The sequence below is a fragment of the Lepidothrix coronata genome, unplaced genomic scaffold, assembly GCF_001604755.1.
Source record: "Lepidothrix coronata isolate B3197 unplaced genomic scaffold, Lepidothrix_coronata-1.0 Scaffold59, whole genome shotgun sequence".
Taxonomy (NCBI): domain Eukaryota; kingdom Metazoa; phylum Chordata; class Aves; order Passeriformes; family Pipridae; genus Lepidothrix; species Lepidothrix coronata.
The window spans coordinates 915,385-934,227 of record NW_016690239.1 but is presented as its reverse complement, the minus strand read 5'-3'; the positions used below and the strand labels follow the sequence as shown (position 1 = coordinate 934,227).

Here is an 18,843-nt window from a genome sequence, read left to right as displayed (position 1 = left end):
TTGCAGCCAAAAACATTAAGGGGAACTATGTCTTTGCCCTTGTCATCAGCAGATAGAGAACACAGACACAGAACAGCTGAGTGGCTTGGCAGGGATTACCTAAGAAATCTGTGGCAAAGAACACAGAACACAGTACAGATTCTGTAGCCCAGTAAGTTAGACAATTAATAGGTAAAAAGAATGGTTATTACTACTCCCTCTGCTTTTGGCAGAGACACAAAAATAGGGAGAGAACATGGGTTTTTCAGAAGTTGCAAAGGATGCTTTTTGTGGAACAAGGAATGTAACTCAGGTCCCCAGAAATTTCAAAACAATAAAAACCAGCAGGTAGTGCGTAAATTTCTCATTTTTTGAAATAGGAGTACCTTCTCTTAAGGCAATCCTGACCTCAGGATTCCTTTCCATCAAACCGAGACACAGTTAAGCAGCTGGCTGCTTTTAGAACACTGTTGTGCATTAATATGGAAATATTGCTGCCTGGTTGTTGTGGGCTTAGCCGGGTAAAGGGCAGAAGCGTTTCCTTCTCAAAACCAAAGCTTTAGACACTACAGGACTTCTGTTTTTCGTCATGACGATGCACAGGATCTGGGCTTGGCTGTGACTGTGTTATCTCAACACTCCATGAGAGGCTACTCCTGTTACTTATCTCCCTTGGGCAGGTTGTTTCTGGAGGCAGCACTTAATGTAAGTAGTCTGTAGTATGTTCAAAATGGTGGCTTTTGCAGTTTCTCAATTCTGGTTTTATGTTTTAGTGAGATAGCATTTGGGGTTTTTTTTTGAATATGCTATGTTTGCCAGACATTGAGTGTGGAGTATTACAGCCCAAAAAAGGGAAATTCTTAATATAGGAATTATCACTTTACATTCTAAATTGGTATGGCATGTGTGCAGTTTATGGAAACTGTAAAATAATTTCTCATCCCATGGATGTTCTTACCTTTTGTTCACCCTTTTATAATGAAATGTCGCTGGCTGAAATGAGCCTGAAAGGTGGCCTGGGAAGACAAATACTAGAGATATGGAAAGGACAATTTCAAGATCTGGAAAGACCTGGGAAATCCTTGGAACACCCAGCCATCAAACAAAGTCTGACCCAAGTTGTCCAGATAACGTGTTTCTTGTTTATTGTGTCCAAGCCATAACCGGAGAAATCCAGTGCTAAGACATCAAAGTGCTGCTTTTACAGAGACATTTGTAACATTAATACCTGCCCAGTACTTAACACTTACTCTTTGTATAGTTATTACTTGTCTTGTGATCTGTTGATCCTGTATGAGCTCTTGAATTTCAGGCTATGCTCTGGATTCATTACTGTAAAAAGAATTTTCCTAGTAGATGATGATGAGGATGAGTAAACATAACATTCAGTTTAGTATTATTTTTTTCACTACTATTTTTAGTATTTTTAAATTTGGCATAGTATCTTGTACATTTTACAGTTTCTTGTGAGATGCATTGGTTCTTTTGTTTCTTCATATGAATGTCAATAATTGGTGGTAGTTAAGAATGTGCTAATGCAAATTCTGCTGTGATTTGGAGCAGTGGAAGTCCAAAGTCACTTATTGACTTAAATAATCATGGAGCTGCTGTCTGGGAGCATAAGTATCCTGTTTCTATATGCTGTTCTGAGATCTCACTGTGTGACAGATATTCTGTATCTACATTAGCCTTACCAGAGAGCTAATCAGTGCCACTGAATGTTCCCAGAGACTTGAATCTGAATCATCTATGCTTCTAAATTGTTGGAATGGTCCCTGGCACAGTTTGGGCATGTTCATTTTTCCAGAGATTTAACGTGCTCTTTTTGGAATGTGCCTATTTCCAGACCTTTGCACTGATCTTGCTAAATCTCAGATGCCTTCTTCCCTTCCCCCCGTCAAAATGGAAAAGTTAAGTATAGAAAATTAAGATTATCTGCAGTTCGAGCTCTAAACATGTTGTATTTCTTAAATCAGTTAGATGAACACTGGTTCTGATGTGTTATCACTAAAGGTGCTGTGACATTTAGCATTGATTGCAGATATAAGCACTTGAAAACAGAAGTTTTATTGCTAAATAGGGATCTTTTTTCCCCCCAACAATTATCTTTCCTATTACAAACTCAATCTGTTGAATAACAATAATTGTACTATAGGAAATGAACAGTGGTAAGCATTTTCAAAAGTATATGCATGGAGTGCAGCTGTTTATCTAAACATAAGTAGGGTTTGTTGTTTTTACCAGCAGTCCATGTTTTTAATTCACTTGAGAATGATTTGAGGTACATTTTTTAAGGATTCTAAACTTCACCAGCTAACATGATGTGGAAATACTTTGATCTTTCTGATAGCTAAACAAATCCGTGGATGAATATGATGTACTTTACATCTTGTTACTCTGATTTTCTGATTTGCTTTTTTTTCTTCCTAGGCTTCAGAAGCTTCCAAAATACCTACTTTTAGAAAATGTTAAAGGATTTGAATCCTCTTCTGCAAGGTAAAGTCTAATTAATTTATGCAGATTTTAGTTTAATAGTAATAAAGGATATTTTCCTTTAGTAATAAAGGATATTTTCTTTAGCAGGGGGAGGTGGGATTTTTATTTCCTAGAATTTGACTTAACAAAATAGAGTGATATGGGACAGGTAAGCAGCTATGGGTTAAAAATATTGTTTAAATTTAGGAATTAAAATCTTAGGTTGTGAAAGGAACTTGCTAAATAACTATTTATTTCTCTAAGCAGATAAAATACATTGTAACAAATTGACTTCAATGATTTTGATGATCCTGTCTTCTTTAGAAAGGGTCACACTAGTTTTCAAAGAAAAATAACAATAGCACTCAGAGGTTTTAGGGTTTTATTCATGGCAGAAGCCCATGGTATCTTGTGTTAAGATCACAGTACAGTCTAGGGGCTTTCTTGAGTACCTCTGGTGATAGTGGGTTATCCCTGGTTCAGGGCTGCCAGCAAATGGTCCACAGATACAGTATGAAGACTGTATATAGTCTTGGTCTGACATGTGGAAGAGGAAAGGTGTCATTATCTAATTACCTAGTGACAGCAGGAACATTCTCCTCTCTTGTGGCCAAAGCAGGAGACAGGGGTTGCAGTCTTCCCTCTCAGTTCTTTCTGGAATAGAGAGAGTATGATCTTTCTGTAGCATTCCTTAAAGCACCAAGAGCAGCCACCCTGGATATCATACTCCTTAACGAGTTTGACAGGCAGCTGGGAGTCATGCTCACCTTTCTCATTGTTTAAGTGTTCATGGTTCTCTGCTCTACTCCCTGTGATTCCCTATGCTATGCCTTGCTGGCCAGTGCTTGGAACAAGCTGTAGTTCAGAAAACACCCAAGTTAGAAATGCTTGCTTTCTCTTATGGTGCTTGGGATGCAGTGTTACATACAGTGCCAGGTGCAGGTCACAGCTCCAGCCTGTTGTGTAGTTCCAGCCCAGTGCAGTCTGCATGGAATAGAAAAGTCTTTTTTAACTTATTTCCGTTACAGTGTTTTTCCATTGTTTATAAAGTGCAATCCTATCTCACTTTTATTATGAGAGCCACCAGTTTTTATCATCCCTTGAGTTAGCCTTTTCATTAGGCTTAGCTGGTGCTGTGTATGTGAACAGAGGGAAGTAGTGAGCTATTAGTAGTGGTTTTAATCTCTTGTTTTATGATTCCCAATAGAGAGAATTTCTTGCCCTCTGATTACTTTCCTTGCTGACACACTCTCCTAGAGATGGGTTGATTTTTGAAGGGGCATTTGCACCATAGTAGGAGATGCCTGTGAATGTGTAATAGTCACTAACACCGAATTTTTTATGTTGTCTCTGAAGTTCGGAAATGAATAGCATTGTATCTGTAGTTTGCTGTCCCAATTCCTTCAGTGAATGCCTTGGTACATATGATGTTGCATTTAGTGTGTTTTTATTTGGGATAAATAAAGGCCCTAAGGATTGTGTGAAGGGAGTAATTGATTTTTGATTCTTTTCACTGCCAGAAATCAACTTTTGCAAACACTTGCAACATGTGGATTTCAATACCAAGAATTTCTCTTGTCTCCAACCTGTGTGAGTACTAAAATTGCTCTTATATTATTTATCTGTTCAAACTTCACTGAGTCCAAGAACATTTGAAAATGATCTTTTGTAATAGAAGGGAGAGGCATGCCCAAAGCTGAAGGTACTCTTGAATTAGAAAACCATCTGAACATGACTTCTGATTCTCATACTGGCATAATCCTATTACTGTCTGTGTTCAGGTCCTAGTCCTTTGCTGCTATTTGATATTTTTAAGAAGGCATGAATTTACACTGTAACCAGGAAGGTGTTTTCCCTGTGGGAGCCTCATTGCTTTAGAAGTGCTGTGCCTGAGAATATCCAGCACAGAAACTGTGACCGTTACTTGTGGGAGGAGGAGCTTTGTTTCCATGTTTCTCTGGCAACTGAAAAAAGAGTTTGAGAGAAATTTCAGGTTGTGCAAGACTAACTGGAATCAGTAAAGTACCGTAAATATTTGAGAGAAGCTAATGGAGCGTAGCTTGAAAACCAGTTGTGGTGGGTTTATTGCATTGTTAGATGTCTTACAATTCCTTGTCCAGAAAGGCAAAGATAGACCCTTCTGCTTTTAATAGAAAACAGGTAGTACCTGTCCCAAGAAATGATGCATGTAATTTTTCTTCTTACATCACATAAAATTTTGTTTCATTCCTGTTCATTTACAGAGAAAGTCAAAACTGTGAGGTACAAAGAATAATTACCTGCTTAGTTCCTTGAAAATACCTGGGTACGGAAGTTTACAAGTGTTTAGATATTATTAGCTAGCACTGATATGTCTGAAGTCACAAATATATCAGTATGTCATAATTCTGTTATTGTTTATAATGGTAGATAACTTGTATGGTGGTGTAGACCACTTTTTCTTTATCACATGGACTAAAGGCTTGTGAATTTTGCTTACAGCTTGGCATTCCCAATTCGAGGCTGCGATATTTTCTAATTGCAAAGCTTCACCGTGAACCATTTTCCTTTCAAGCTCCTAGTCAGGTGAGTCTGTTAGTGTTAGTTTAATTTGCTTCATTTAATGAAGATTGAGGGTTAAATTTTCAGTTTAATGGTGTGTGCTGATGAATGAAGAAGAAGGATCAGTAATACCAAAAGTTTCATTCTGTCTCTTTTTTTCAGCCTGCATACGGAGTTTTTTAAGGACTGGTGTGCATGCCTGTGATTGAGATGGCTTTAAACAGCTGGGGGACTGTGGCCGATAGTGGGGTAGAAAACAGGTCATTCTGCTCCATGTTTCACACCCTGGGAAAGGTGTTTTTGCCAAGGCAATTATTTGCAGTTGTTCCTGATATCATTGCTGATAGGTCAGCAAATCTTGATGCAACTGTTTTTTGAAATCTTCCTGAAAATAACGTCAGAAGGTTACTTGCTTTATTCTGAGAATCTCTGAAAGAATTCTTACTCACCACAGGATCGGCTGCCAGCTTTTTTTTTTGGTCACAATTTCTTCTTAGATATTGACAAGATTCCCAGATCAGTATCCAGAAGACTTACGCAAGGACAAAGTTGCTGACAAAGTGGGTGAAACCAGTTCTTCCTTGTGTTCTGAAGAGAAGAATCTGGATCCAAACATTGGTCCAGATTGCAGCAGCAGCAAGAAGAGTTTACCAAAAAGGACTTTCCTTTTTAAGCTTGAAACAGTAGAAGAAATGGAAAGGAAACATGATCAGGATAATGACTGCTCTATTCAAATGCTAAAAGATTTCTTGGAAGAGGAAAATGAAGAAATGAGTCAGTATTTCTTACCACCAAAGTCCTTATTGCGCTATGCTTTCTTGCTAGACATTGTTAAACCCACCTGCCGGAGGTCCACGTGCTTTACAAAAGGGTAAGTTGCAAAGAAAATGTTTTGCTGAATCACGTCCTGAAATTTTAAGTGTATTTTTGCTTGTGTCCTGTAAAGACACAGAGATATGTTTCGTAAAAAAACTTCTAGGCCTCTGAAAGAAATCCCCTTATATAGTGTGCTTCCTGGTCCAGTGGAATGCCAGCATCAGAATCTCTCTGGCAGAACGTCATGTGCCCACTCCAAAAAGACTTTCACAAAAGACAGTTGCCATTTGTTGTTGACCTTCACAGCAGCTTAATTACCCCTGCGGAAATATGGTTCCAGTAGACTGGTATAGTGCTGATTCATTAATGAATTTCTTTATATTGCTCAGTGAAGTTACAAAGTGTCAGGCATGACAGATCCATTACTCATTAAATCTGTCTCTGCTGTACATTTTATTGATTCCTTGGATTTTTCAGCTGTGTAGATCAGAATAACTGTGGATTGGCCATATGTCATGAAACCAGTTAGATTGTTGCATTATAAATCATATTTGATGGAGCAGAACATCAGTGCTTTTCTGTCTAGTAGTTTTCTAATTTGTACCTTGCAATTTTGAGTTTGACTGCTTGAAGTTGGTGACTGTTCTGAAAGTCCATGTACAACTGGTCAGGAGCTTTTCCGCTGAATGCATTTGTATTGAAAAATGCCAGTTGGAACTAGGAAATTTGTGGGAAAAAGATTGTTTGTCAATATTGCTAATATTGACAAATTTTTCTAATTAGATTGGGGTTTTTGAATTCTCAGAATGTATCAATAAAATGGCTTAGATGATGAGTTAACGCCAGTTGTAACTTTTTTTTACTGGTTGAAATTAGACTGCCAGATTGACAGTCTTCCTGCAGATTTTGTGATTTTTAACTTTTTGACAAAAAAAAAAGAAAAATAATTTCAAAAGTGCAAAATCTGTGCAACAGGAAAGCCCTTCTCCTAGCTTTCATTGACATATATGTGCCTTCTTTTCTGCCTTTACTCTTTTGAGTTGTGGAGGAGTCAGTGTCTTGTGAGATTTGTTTCTTAACTGGAATACTCAAAAAAAACCTTGGGCCAGAATGGTCTCTCATGTATCCCATGTATGCCTTAAATGTCATCAAAACTAAATTGGTCACTTGTGGTTTCACTAGAATTTGTCGTGGTAGTTTGTGGTCAAGGTTATCAAAATCCCACTGAAGGAGGCTCCTAAGTAGTTAATATGAAGTTTGTGTGCATAGTGGTGGGAAATCTGATAGAGAACGTGACTGTTGCCTTTCTGCTGGTGTGGAAGGAGACAGGCCAGATAGTTGTGGTGGTAGTTCTTGGCTCAAAATGTAGGAATCTGGTTTTCTGTCTTTGTTCCCTTTTTTGAGAGCCTTTGGGAAGAAAGGTTGCCAACCTGGTTCTCAATTTGATTATCTCATTTACAGCTCTGCATTAAGAGAATGATTATAATTAGATCTCAGGCTTCACTTTTTGAGGCCAAGAATAGGTGCCTGCTGTATCTGTTCCAGGAGTTCTGTTTTTATGTTTCTCTGAAGCAGGGGATTTAGGAAACAGGCCCCTGAATTGAGTGGAGCAGCACTCCAGGTAGTACAGAGATTCCCTCTGCTGTTATGCCTGTCTGATGTCTTTCTTCTAAGTCACACTGACCATCAGCTTTGAGTGTGGGAGAAAAGTTTCCCTCATTTCTGTTTGGTTTTCAGATACTTCCAGCAAGCTTTGTGTGTTGGGAATAATCTGGGTATGCCTTCTCCAGGGACCTCAAATTCTGTAGTTTTGTCAGTGTTTTTTGCCTTTCTGCCTTTGTCATACCAGTTTTGTCTTCTGAAAGGCTTTGATGCTGTATAGGGCAGAATGTAATGATTTGGGATGCATGAGAGATCAAGCAGGTAATTCTATGTTCCCTTCTAACATTAGACTTATAGGCACTTGGGAAGTGATTGCAGAGCTCCTTGAGGCTACAAATACTATGGTTTCTCTGAGGAGTATGTTTGTGGTGACTGAAGTTATGGGAGGAAATTATCCATTTTAAAGGACAGAGGAAATGAAAACTGCTTCTTTAGATATAATCATTCTGGACATACTTCAAATTCCTGATATGCTGTTGACAAGAGAAGCAATACCTTCCAAAATAGTGTAAATACCAATTACAGAAATGCTCTCTCACTTTGTGGAAATTACTTTTTGTCAGTCATAGTGTAGGATACAATATACCCAAAAATAATATATGTATGAAATTAAAAGATTTTTTTTTAAAGCTTACAAAAAAAAGGGGGGGGGGAAATCTTGGATCAGATGAAAATTGAAGACTGTAATTTCTTAAGCCAACTTCTTTCATTGTAACTGGTAATGAAATGTCAGAAAATCAATGCATCATTTTTTACTGTGATAAAAATTAATTATGTTCTGGGTCCAAGGTAGGAATATTAATTTTTTTGGAGTCAGCAGCTGGAATAATAATTAATAACAATCCAGCTAACATTGCATTGGCCATCTGCTCACATCTGTGTTAAAAAAACAACACACACACGCAGAGCCCCCAAACCACATTGACACCAACTGGATTTTTTGGGATATGAGTTCTGTGCTCTACTACTAATTATTTAGACTGGAATATTTATTGTAACATGGATCCTATTAAAAGATTCTTCCCCCCCAATAATACCATTTTGAAATTTACCTCATTTATTTATTTTGGCTAAGATATATTAAACTGAAATATGATCAGATACTATATAAGGGGAAGATGAGAATTCCTTAGTGCTGTGTCTGTTACATTGTTAAACTTGGTATTAGGGAATTTTCAGAATGCAACTAACCAATTAAAGACGATGTATTTACAACACAGTTGGATTCCACATGTTTTTAATCTGCTTCAGTGTTTAGGTTTTCTGTTCTGATCCTGAGAAATATTTGTAAGTGCTTTATTTTTAATGAGTTCTGCTCTTACTGTTATTGGTAGAACTAATAGTAAGCTTTTTCAACTGAAGACAAAATACTCAAGATTGAGCCTTGCTGGGTCAATGTGTCTGTGCTGAAGGGAGAGTATTCCTTTAATCATTGTGGAATTAGAAACGCTTGAAACATAACTTGTTCCGGTGCCATTCTGTAAGAATGGGTCCCCAGGGGAGCAAAAGACCTTTATAATTGTCTTTACAGATGTAGAGATAAAACTAGAGAATACTATCTGTTAATGTAATAATTAATGTTAGTGATGACAGGTTATCAAAATCCCTCTAATACAGGGCATCTTCTGAAGTACTTTCACAGTACAAAGCCATCTGTTGTCGTGGCTCACCCTCTTTCTGTTCAGGATGTTCAAACACTGTCATAGTTAGACCAGCAGACTATGTTTCTTAAAGCCCACAATTACATTTAAATGATAGCCTTGAAGAGACTACAAAGTAAACATGTTGTTATGCAATCAACCAGAAAGCATACAAAACAGCTATCATAAGTTTGCTTTACTCTGTAGTTGGATTTATTCTTTTTCTTTCTTTCTGCTAATGCTCTGCATAGATGCCTGGCCATCCCCCTTCCCTCAGTGGAAAATCCACAAGCCATGAAAGTTAAACCTGACTGAACCACTTCATTCCTAATAGTTTGATCTGAAAGCTGGAGGCACACACTAATGGTCCTCCTTTGAATAAGGAGAGCTAATTTGAACCACTGGGACCATTGACCTTTAACACCTTTTGCCTTACTGTAAAATTGGTTTGGGCACTGTAGATGGGTCTTCTTGGTGATGTTATGCTTGACTTCCTGGGTCTTGCTTAGTTGCCTCGTAGTAAGGCATTAGTGTGGATAAACCCTTGTTTGTGCTTTGAGTGCAGACTCATCCCCAGAGAGCACATTCAGAGGGTATTGCACTCCAGGGGTTAGCGTTGTTTATAGGGAGGCCTTTTGCTTCGTCTATCCAGGAGGCTATTTGTTAATCAAGGCAAAGGAACCTAAGTAACCTCCCTGCATCTTTGCAGTTGTCAGTGCTATGAGATCCAGTGAAAATATTAATTTAAAATTGTTATTGTTGTTGTTAAGGTATGGACACTATGTAGAGGGGACAGGCTCAGTTCTGCAGACAGCAGTAGATGTACAGGTGAGTGTGTAGACTAACATACTAGAGTGACTTGTTTTAAAACTTGAGACTTGTTTCAAAACTTTTTTTCCCTGTCTTCTCCTTTGATATTCTGCATATTGTAAGAAAAAAAGCTTTTAAAAGTACATTTTACAGCAACTGAGTTTCCAATTGGTTTACTTTGTGTTCCTAAACAGCAGTTTGTTTAGACCACAATTATAAATTATATCTGTGCCTCTCTGTGGGGAGAATGTGAGTTGCTACTATTTTATTATTTGTAGTATCACACAGAGGTTTCACAGGGGTATGTGAAAATGTTTAGAATTACTAGTTCTATGCATAAACTACAGTACAGTGTTGTGAATCGAGGGCCATTCATTGAACACAGATGATCCAGTAAATATTGTCAAATGTTTAACATGTTTGCATTTCAAAATTATTACTTGTCTGGGAAGAATATTCTGAAAACTTCTAGTGTTGATACTAAGTTCACCACAGAGTGGTATTTAGGCACTGGAGAAGGTAATAATAATTGTACTGGTGAATCAGCATTCAAAGATACCTTTCACAAAGCCTGTTTTGTACACAAGCACTTTCTCCTGCATTTTGGTGCTGTTCAGTAATATTATAGGGCATTTCTAAGCATAAAAAGAATGCAGCTTTGGAATTCAGGATAATCTCAAAGCAAGTGTATTAAAACAGCTGCATCCATACAGCTTGATTTGTGTGAATGGTCTGCTGTTGAGTTCTATTGAGTCACTGTCCTGTCGTTAACAAATGTTTATAGTTCTTTGATTGCCTCATTAACTATCGGTATAGCTTGGAACTGGAGGAAGAAATGATGAGCGCCCTCGTGGCAGCATTGATTTCTTTCTTTCAAGTCTGTGTGTTGAGATGTTTGCTGAACAAATACAATGCCAATTACATTTCAAGCAAAACATGCTATTGTCTTTGGCACTGTGATAATTAAAGAAATACTCTGTTAAGATGTGACTGTAAATTTTACATATTTGACCCTGCATTGGTAATATCTTTTGTTTTGGGTATTCTTCAAAGCTTGAATCAGTGTTTAAACACATTGAGGAGTTACCAGAAGAAGAGAAGCTTATGAAATTGTCAACACTAAAACTGAGGTACTTTACTCCAAGAGAAATAGCAAATCTTCATGGATTCCCTTTGGAATTTGGTATGTGGTGCTAAATATCCATTCCTACATCATTCTTCAGAAATGCCAATGTATTTTTTTTTACTAGGGACTACTGCATTCCTTTTATTTTACAATTTTTTTGGGACTGCTCAGTTCTTATGACTGATTTATTCTTGTAATTTGGCTAACTTTGAATTTCTCTGAGTTTCCACTAGTTTTAAATGTTTTGAGAAAGCCAACTTCTGTGGTTAGGTTTATCTTCGCAAGCTAAGAGAAAAATTTTGGCATGAGAATTGGTCTGTTTCTGAATCACAGTGAAGGAATACCTTTGTTTAAAGTTGAAACTATTTGCTCAGCAGCCAGTGTTACTCACAACTGTGGTAAGTCAACATATCCTGCCAGTTTAGGAGGTCTGTTTGTGGTTCTCAGAGTTGGAGCTGCTTGCTTTCTCCCTTCCACACATTTACAGCTGCTGACAGGGAATTTCAGAAGATACAGATAGTTCTTTGTTCAGGAGTAACCAATCTATTAAGTCATCTCTATTTTCTACAAAAGGCAGCCCTAGCCCTTGATCAGTTACTTATTTTTCTAACTGTTTTTGTGAAGAAGAGGGAGTCAAGGAGCAAGATTCAGCAGTACCAGTACACTGGATACACATCAACAACAATTAAACCTGAAATAAATTCATCAGAATTCTGCTTGTAAAGCAAGGCAAGCAGGAAAGTGTAGCTGTTACTGTCTGCTAAGAAACTGGCCTGCTGATATCACAGCAGATCACTTCATTGTCACTCAGCAACAAAAGCATTCATAGAATTGTAGAATCTATTTGGGTATATCCATAGAATATTTGGGTATATCCATAGAATTGTAGAATCTATTTGGGTATATCCATAGAATATTTGGGTATATCCATAGAATTGTAGAATCTATTTGGGTATATCCATAGAATATTTGGGTATATCCATACAATTGTAGAATCTGTTTGGGTTGGAAGGGACCTTAAAGATCATTTGTTTCCAACCCTGCTGCTTTGCGCGGGGATACCTTCTGCTAGACCAGGTTACTCAGGGATTGAGACAGCACTGACCTTGAGTAATTTGTTATATTTTTCTTTGACTTCCTCAGTGACTTAGAGTTCTGAGGAGTGGAACTTGTTTCTCTATATTTCTTTCTTTTGCAGTTTTAGTTTGTCTTTTTGGTACTTGTTATATTCAAAATGGCTACATTTGAAGAACATTACCAAGGCTGCACAGTGAAATGCTAGAGTTGCCAGCCCTGAGCTTACTTGCAGGAGTGTGCTCTGTTCAGTTACATGCCAACATACAGTATTTTTTCATAGCCTCTCTTCTTTAATAGATGTATTCTTTTTGGAGACAGCCTTTTTCATGGCACAGCTCTGTTCCGTGTTGATGTAGGCTGATGTCAAGATACTTGAACTAAACAGAGCTGAATTGGGCTTGTATAGGCTTATCATGGTGTTCAAAATCTCTTTTGAGCACTGAATTGCTCATTTTCCTTTTTTTTTTTTTTTTAAATACAGCTGATGTTTTCCAACTGTTGAATTAGTCTCTGCAATATCACTGGGAGGTGCAGTAGAGTTAACGTAGCTTTTATTTTACAGAGGGAGAACTAAGACAATATAGAAATTTATGTTTGGAGAACTGTTAATTTAGGGTGAGCAGTCTGCGAAACCTGCTTTTTACTGTTACATAGTGCTTGGAGTGATACCATGCTTTCTCTTCAGAGCTCATCTTCAGGGATAGCTGTCATGTTCAATACTTTTTCAAACCAGAACTGAACTCTCAAGAGAAGTCAGGCTTCTGAATTTGAGGACCATCCAGATCATCACCATCTTCAATGTGCTCATTTAGCAGACTTGTCTTTTGTCAGCCAGGAACGAACTGCGGAAGGAAGGACAGGGGCAGATTCCACCTGCCAGAGGGCAGTACCCTTCTGCCATAATTATGGCAGTTATTATTATAACTGCTTTACAGTTCTTGCAGTTCTCTGCCCTCTCTATACTATTTTTCCAACTTTCACAACACATAAAGCAGGCTTCTCTCATCCAGTGTCTTCCTCTCACATATAATCCTGATTCACAGGCAGAACAAGCCTGCTCTGAGTCACAGGTCTGGCATTTCTTTGTGTTTAAAGCATTTCCCACTTTTTACTTAAAAAAGTGTTACTCAACTGTAGGCTGACTGAAATCTTTAGTAAATTTAGGTACTGTAATCTCAGTTTCTTTTGAGAATTTGCAAGCTGTGGATTTTTTTGAAAGAGGATATATTTGTGACTGCAGTAGAGGGTGTTTCCCTCACAGCATTTCTCCCATATTAAACTTCAACTCATTATAGTGAAATATGGTATTTTCAGAGGAAAAATGTGCTATAATTTCTCTGCTCCTGTGTTTTCTAATGACAGCAACATTTGGGCTAAAATTTTCAACAGCAGAAAGCCTAGAGATGTACCCACTGCAAATATGTTGTTGGTCCAAGAAGCTAAAGAATGAGAAAACTATAAGCTGAAAACTACAGTGAACAGACTGTCAGGAGCTTTGTAACAGATGCTGTTACTAGCTGCAGCTGTAGTATCATCAGAAGAAATATGATTGTGCCTAAATTGTTCTGTATGATTGTGCCTAAATGGTTCTGTATTTTAACAAGTTGATGGCCTTTTCCAATATGTGAGGTCCAGAGTTAAGGTCATTCTTAACATTATCAGATTTATTAATGCTTTTAACATCTAAATACATAAATAGTAATTGCACTACAGTTCAATGAAATACTGCAGTCATTAGTCTTAGTCCCTCCTGTGGGTCCCACAGCAATATCATTAAAAGTGATCAGAGCATTCTTGCACCTGTGACCTGCTTTCATGAGGGTGATGTCAGGATGTGTTTCTTATTAGCAGTGTATGTAAGCTTTTAGGAAACAAAAGCCAGCACAGTGCAGTAGTCAAGACCACAATATCGTCCAGTAGCGTGTGACCTAAACGGTACAGTGAGGGCTGTGCAGCAAGTGCCAGCTTACTATGAGTTGTTGAATCTGACCTTCTGGTGAAGGCTACTCTTGAGCCAAGAAGATAGACAGTGCAAGATAATGTTAACAGTCAGAGGGAGGAGGCTTGGGATAAAGGAAACTGTGAGATCTGAAAATTAATTCTTGGCTTTCAGTTGCCAAGAGGCAGAAGGAGAAACTATGAAATTCTCAGGGTTCAGATAAGTTTCTTGGGCTGTAAGTGCACATGCATGTGTGTGTGCATAAATACATGTTTATTTTCATATACTCTTTTAAAATGCGCTGATTCTGTACCTTATTCATTGATGGAATGTGAAAACTCCATCTAAGGAAGTGTGTGGGGGAGTGAAAGTGATTGTTCCAAAGAGAGAATGGTTGCCCAAATGTGAGTGCCAGGAAGCTAGGCAGAGTGGATGGAGCTGGCAGAAAATGTGTTTACCAAAGCAGTCCACATTCGAGGCATTAATAATTGGCAGAGAAGGATGGAACAACTCCTCCCAGACACCTCCTGCTCCTCAGAGCCTCCCTTGGCTCAACAACTGTCCAACCACATTCTCTCCTGAGCTCTCTCAAGAAAAGAATTTTTTCTGAAATGCTGTGAAAATTTCAGAACATATCACTTTTTTTCAGTATCATATCACTTTTTGCACAAACAAATGCATCCAAGCTAATTTTGATGGTGATGACCTCAGAGTTAAAGTTAGATATTTCTTTTTAGGGAATGATCAAATAATTGAATGTGGTCACATTTCAGCAGCTTAGTAAATGTCCCTCACAGTTAAGTCACCACTGCTGTTAGTCTTTCACTTAGGTTGAAGCAAATGCACTTTACCTCAAAGATGGAGTAAGGTAAGAGTACGAGCAAAAACAGTTAGAGCAGACCAGCTGGTTGTTGAAAACTTCATTCTCAGGAGCTTGGTCACCTTTGGCTGTGCACTCAGTACACAACACAGCCCTTTCACAATACCTGGACTGTTTTAATTTTTTTCTGGCCCTCCCTTATTTTTGCTGGTCCATGCACTTACCATGGAAAGATGTTTCTGACGCTGTCTGTATTTCTGAGTGTGTTTAACAGGGTCAGCATTGAATTACATGGAAAATTGTTCAGCTGCTTGATCACTCACTGAATAAGCCTTGCTCATCATTTAATCTACTGGTGGTGTATTGCACTGTGAGACTCGTGTGATTTGCCTGAACTGGTTAGGGGGGCTCAGATGGGAAGTACAATATAAAGCTTATTGGGAAGTGCAATTTAGTCTATTTGCAGAATCATGACATTTTCTTTCTGTTGTTGCCGTGTTCTTCTGTGAATGTTCTCCAGAGCAGCGGTTGTGCAGTGGTTTAGGCGGCTGCTTCCCCTCCCTGATACTGCTGGATGTTTTGAGCTCTGTGAAGGGAAGGTATATCGGCATTAATTACACCATAGAAAAATGTTTTGAAGCCTTTTGTGAAAGCTTAGAGATGGCAGTTTTGCTAACAGAAGAACAGATCCAAATCCAATTAATTGGTTAGGAATTGTTTTTGTAACTTTATGAATTTTTTGGGAGGGGATGGTGAACCATGCTGCAGCCTATGATAACTGCATTAAGAACTGTTCACTGAAAAAAGGAGTAGACTGAAAACTAGGAACAAACCCAGACTAATGATGTTGCACTATATGTTTTTGTTTTAGGCTTTCCTGAAAAAGTAACAATAAAGCAATGCTATCGCCTTCTGGGAAACAGCCTCAATGTACATGTGGTGGCAAAATTGATCTCCATTCTACTTGGATAATTTAGAACCTGAATCTGATGCATATGGACTGGTGACAGAAAATACTTCCATCTTTCAAAAGACAGATGATAGAAGCTGAACAAAAATCAGAGCTTACCAAAGTATCCGTCCACACATTTTGCTGAACAGTTCTGATGTATTTTTAATGACTTGCTTTCATGATGGATTTGAACTGTAGAGGTGTTTTATTTAGATGGACATTTCCAGGACTTGATTGCTTTATTTAAATGTCCTTTTTACTTTGCAAAATGAAAAGGGGCAGCATTTACAAATACTTCAATTAAATTGGATAAGACTACTTTATTTTATCTTAAAACCATTTTCTCATTGTGGCCTGAAAAGGCTCTAAGTGTCAAAACAGTTTTAATTAAGTGCAGAGACCAAGTTCTACGTGTAAAATGTCTTCATCTGTAAATATGAGTTTTCCATTCTGAAAAGATGTACTGTATATATGTTCTGAACTTTTGATATGCTTTTTGTAGCTCATGAAACTGTTAAATTCAGTATTTTGTATACCATTTTTAAGAAGACACAGTGTTATTCTTTACGGCTGTCTCATCCTCTCTAAATACTTGTAGGATTCTGGAACCCAACTCTATCTGTCTGGAATGCTTTGTTTAGGTGCAGCTGAATAAAAATATTTCAAGATTATCACAACCCTGACAATAACTTGCCTGTTTCTGTTCTCACATTATTCAGGGTAAGATCATTGCTCCTTACCAGATAAAAGACATATATACATATACATATAAATCATTGCTCCTTACATAAAAAAAATTTAAAAGCTCCATGTTTAGCTTCCTATGGCATAAGAACTGGAGAAAAACTATATGGCCTGCTTCTGAAAATTTCTTTATGCAACATGACAGTAGTATTGGGTGGGTTTAGGCATATCTGTTGGGATGACACTGCTGCATGTGGCTATCCAGAGTGCCATTTTACACCACCTCACAGAGCTGGACTGAATAGTTTTTTAATCAAGTCTTGTGAGTTTAATGTCTCTGAAGTAATAGAGAAAATTATGGGAAAACTGAAAACCCTCTAAAGAGGCATGTCTTTTCCGGTTGTTATTTTTCCTTACAGATAATATGATATTGGAATGTAGAGAAAAGAAAGCTTGAGGGAGAAAAAGGTGAGATGATACCTAGTAAGCATCCTTTAGGGAGCTGATGTGCCACAAACCAGAAGAATTTTGTAAATTGTCTGTTATTACTGTGCACCAAAGCAGTAAAAGTTCCCAGTCCTGAAAAAGAATGATTTTTCTTCCTCTCTCTCCCCTCTGGCCCATGGGATGACATAGAAAGAGTCATGGTACGTTGCATCTGGGCTTGGTAATGCAGGAGAAACTGAAGACCATACAGAATAGAGCTGCTGTAGAGATGCTGCAGCTGCTCTCATCTGCTATAGTCCTGAAAACCAAAAGGAGTTTGTGTTGGTATTTTTTGCCATACTTTATCTTATGTTGACTCCTGTGTATTTCCTCTTCAGTCTTGGACTGTTCCAGCTGCAAAAGAGAAATGGAACTCTGGACTAGGCTTTAGAGAAGGATGAGGTTGGCCTCTGTCTTTTCCTGGTCACAGGTAGTACTGTAATGACAAAAAAGTACTAGACTGGTGTTAGTCTGTGCTGGCTCCTAAACTGCTAAGAGCAGGTGTGGTTCTGACAGAGAACCACAGGGATCTGTTCACACAGTGGTTATTGAGTAGATTTATCAGCCAGATCCATAACTAGTGGCCATATGGTCTTGTTCTTGGGAGAAATGTGGTAATACAAAGATCTGTTGTTTTCTAGCATGATCCAAACATTGGTATGAAAACAAAGAATATCAATTTTATGTATAAATTGGAATTTCTTTCATATAAACCGTGTAAATAAGCTGTTAATTTTGCCTCACTATAATAATATTTGGCAAAATATTACTATTAACAATTAATTTTCAAATCTTTAAAGTGTAAAACATATTTTAATGATTTATATGCCACTTGTAAGCAGGCAATGTTAAAGCTGAAATATAAGTTGAAACTTACCTAGCTGCATCTAAAACTGATACAGTAGTACAGCCTAAGTTGACAGTGAATTTTAGTTCAGTGTGATTGTGAAGACTGAAATCTGTTTGCTAATCCAAGCTGTTTCTGAAGGAAATACTTTGAAAGAACAGATTTCAGAGTTGTAAATATATGTGTATTTTACCCCTGCTAACCCTGTAATACCAGCGCAGCTAAACTGAGCCACTGCTTCTTATCCCCTTGGTTTGTCATTAATGAACTGGTTTACTGGGCTCTGTTGAGTTGTACCTGCTTGACCTCACTTGATGATTGTGTTGCTTTCTTTTCCAAGCAATCTCCTAATCCTAAGTGCTTTGCAGTCTACATCAGTGCTGAACTTTGCAACTTCAGCTTAAGCATTTTCACAGCAGTGATTACAAAAGCAGATGAAAGGTGAAGGAGTGAAATCTGGAAAACAGCTTTGGAAAGGGAAGGAGATTTCCAGAATCTGATTTTTGGGTTTGTAGCTCACTCATTGTGCACATCTGAAACACGTGTCATTATCTGGGTGAGATGACGTGGTTGTGTTCCCTCAAACTTGAGAAGTTCCACTGAAAAAAAGGACGTCATATGGTTATGTGGTGTCACATTGATGCAGTCGTTTTTGAAGCTTGCCAATTGCCTTAGAAAATGTCTTCCCTACATCAGCTGGTTTCTATCTGAGTTAATCCAGGATTTCCCCACACTCATGAAGAAACCTGTCTAGCAGCAAAGTTACTAAAATACCATTTGTTTAACACAGGGAGGTTGAATATTTTTGATGCTTGAACTCAAAGTTTTCTAATGGAGGTGTATCCTTCAATGCAGTGAATGTAAGGCTCCTGCCCAGAGACTTTTTTATCTCACATTTTACTAGCCCTCATAGAAGAAGTATAAGGATTTTCAGGAATCTGTGTCACAGGCTGAAAAAACATTGATCAGTGATAACACTATGGTATGTC

General features: G+C 38.0%; 1 protein-coding gene across 10 annotated transcripts in view; it reads left to right on the top strand.

Moving 5' to 3' along the window:
• Positions 1 to 16,526, top strand: part of TRDMT1 (tRNA aspartic acid methyltransferase 1) — a 29,885-nt gene extending 13,359 nt beyond the window's left edge. For 8 of the 10 annotated variants that reach the window (XM_017817266.1, XM_017817264.1, XM_017817269.1 and 5 more), the window contains 7 exons: positions 2,410 to 2,475; positions 3,975 to 4,044; positions 4,936 to 5,019; positions 5,493 to 5,866; positions 9,884 to 9,941; positions 10,977 to 11,106; positions 15,757 to 16,526. In XM_017817266.1, coding sequence (XP_017672755.1) covers positions 2,410 to 2,475; positions 3,975 to 4,044; positions 4,936 to 5,019; positions 5,493 to 5,866; positions 9,884 to 9,941; positions 10,977 to 11,106; positions 15,757 to 15,857 — 883 coding nt within the window. In that variant the 3' untranslated portion in view covers positions 15,858 to 16,526. The remainder of the gene's footprint in view (positions 1 to 2,409; positions 2,476 to 3,974; positions 4,045 to 4,935; positions 5,020 to 5,492; positions 5,867 to 9,883; positions 9,942 to 10,976; positions 11,107 to 15,756) is intronic. The other 2 variants (XR_001875186.1, XM_017817265.1) reach the window with 2 other exon arrangements.
• The last annotated feature ends 2,317 nt before the right edge of the window (positions 16,527 to 18,843 follow it).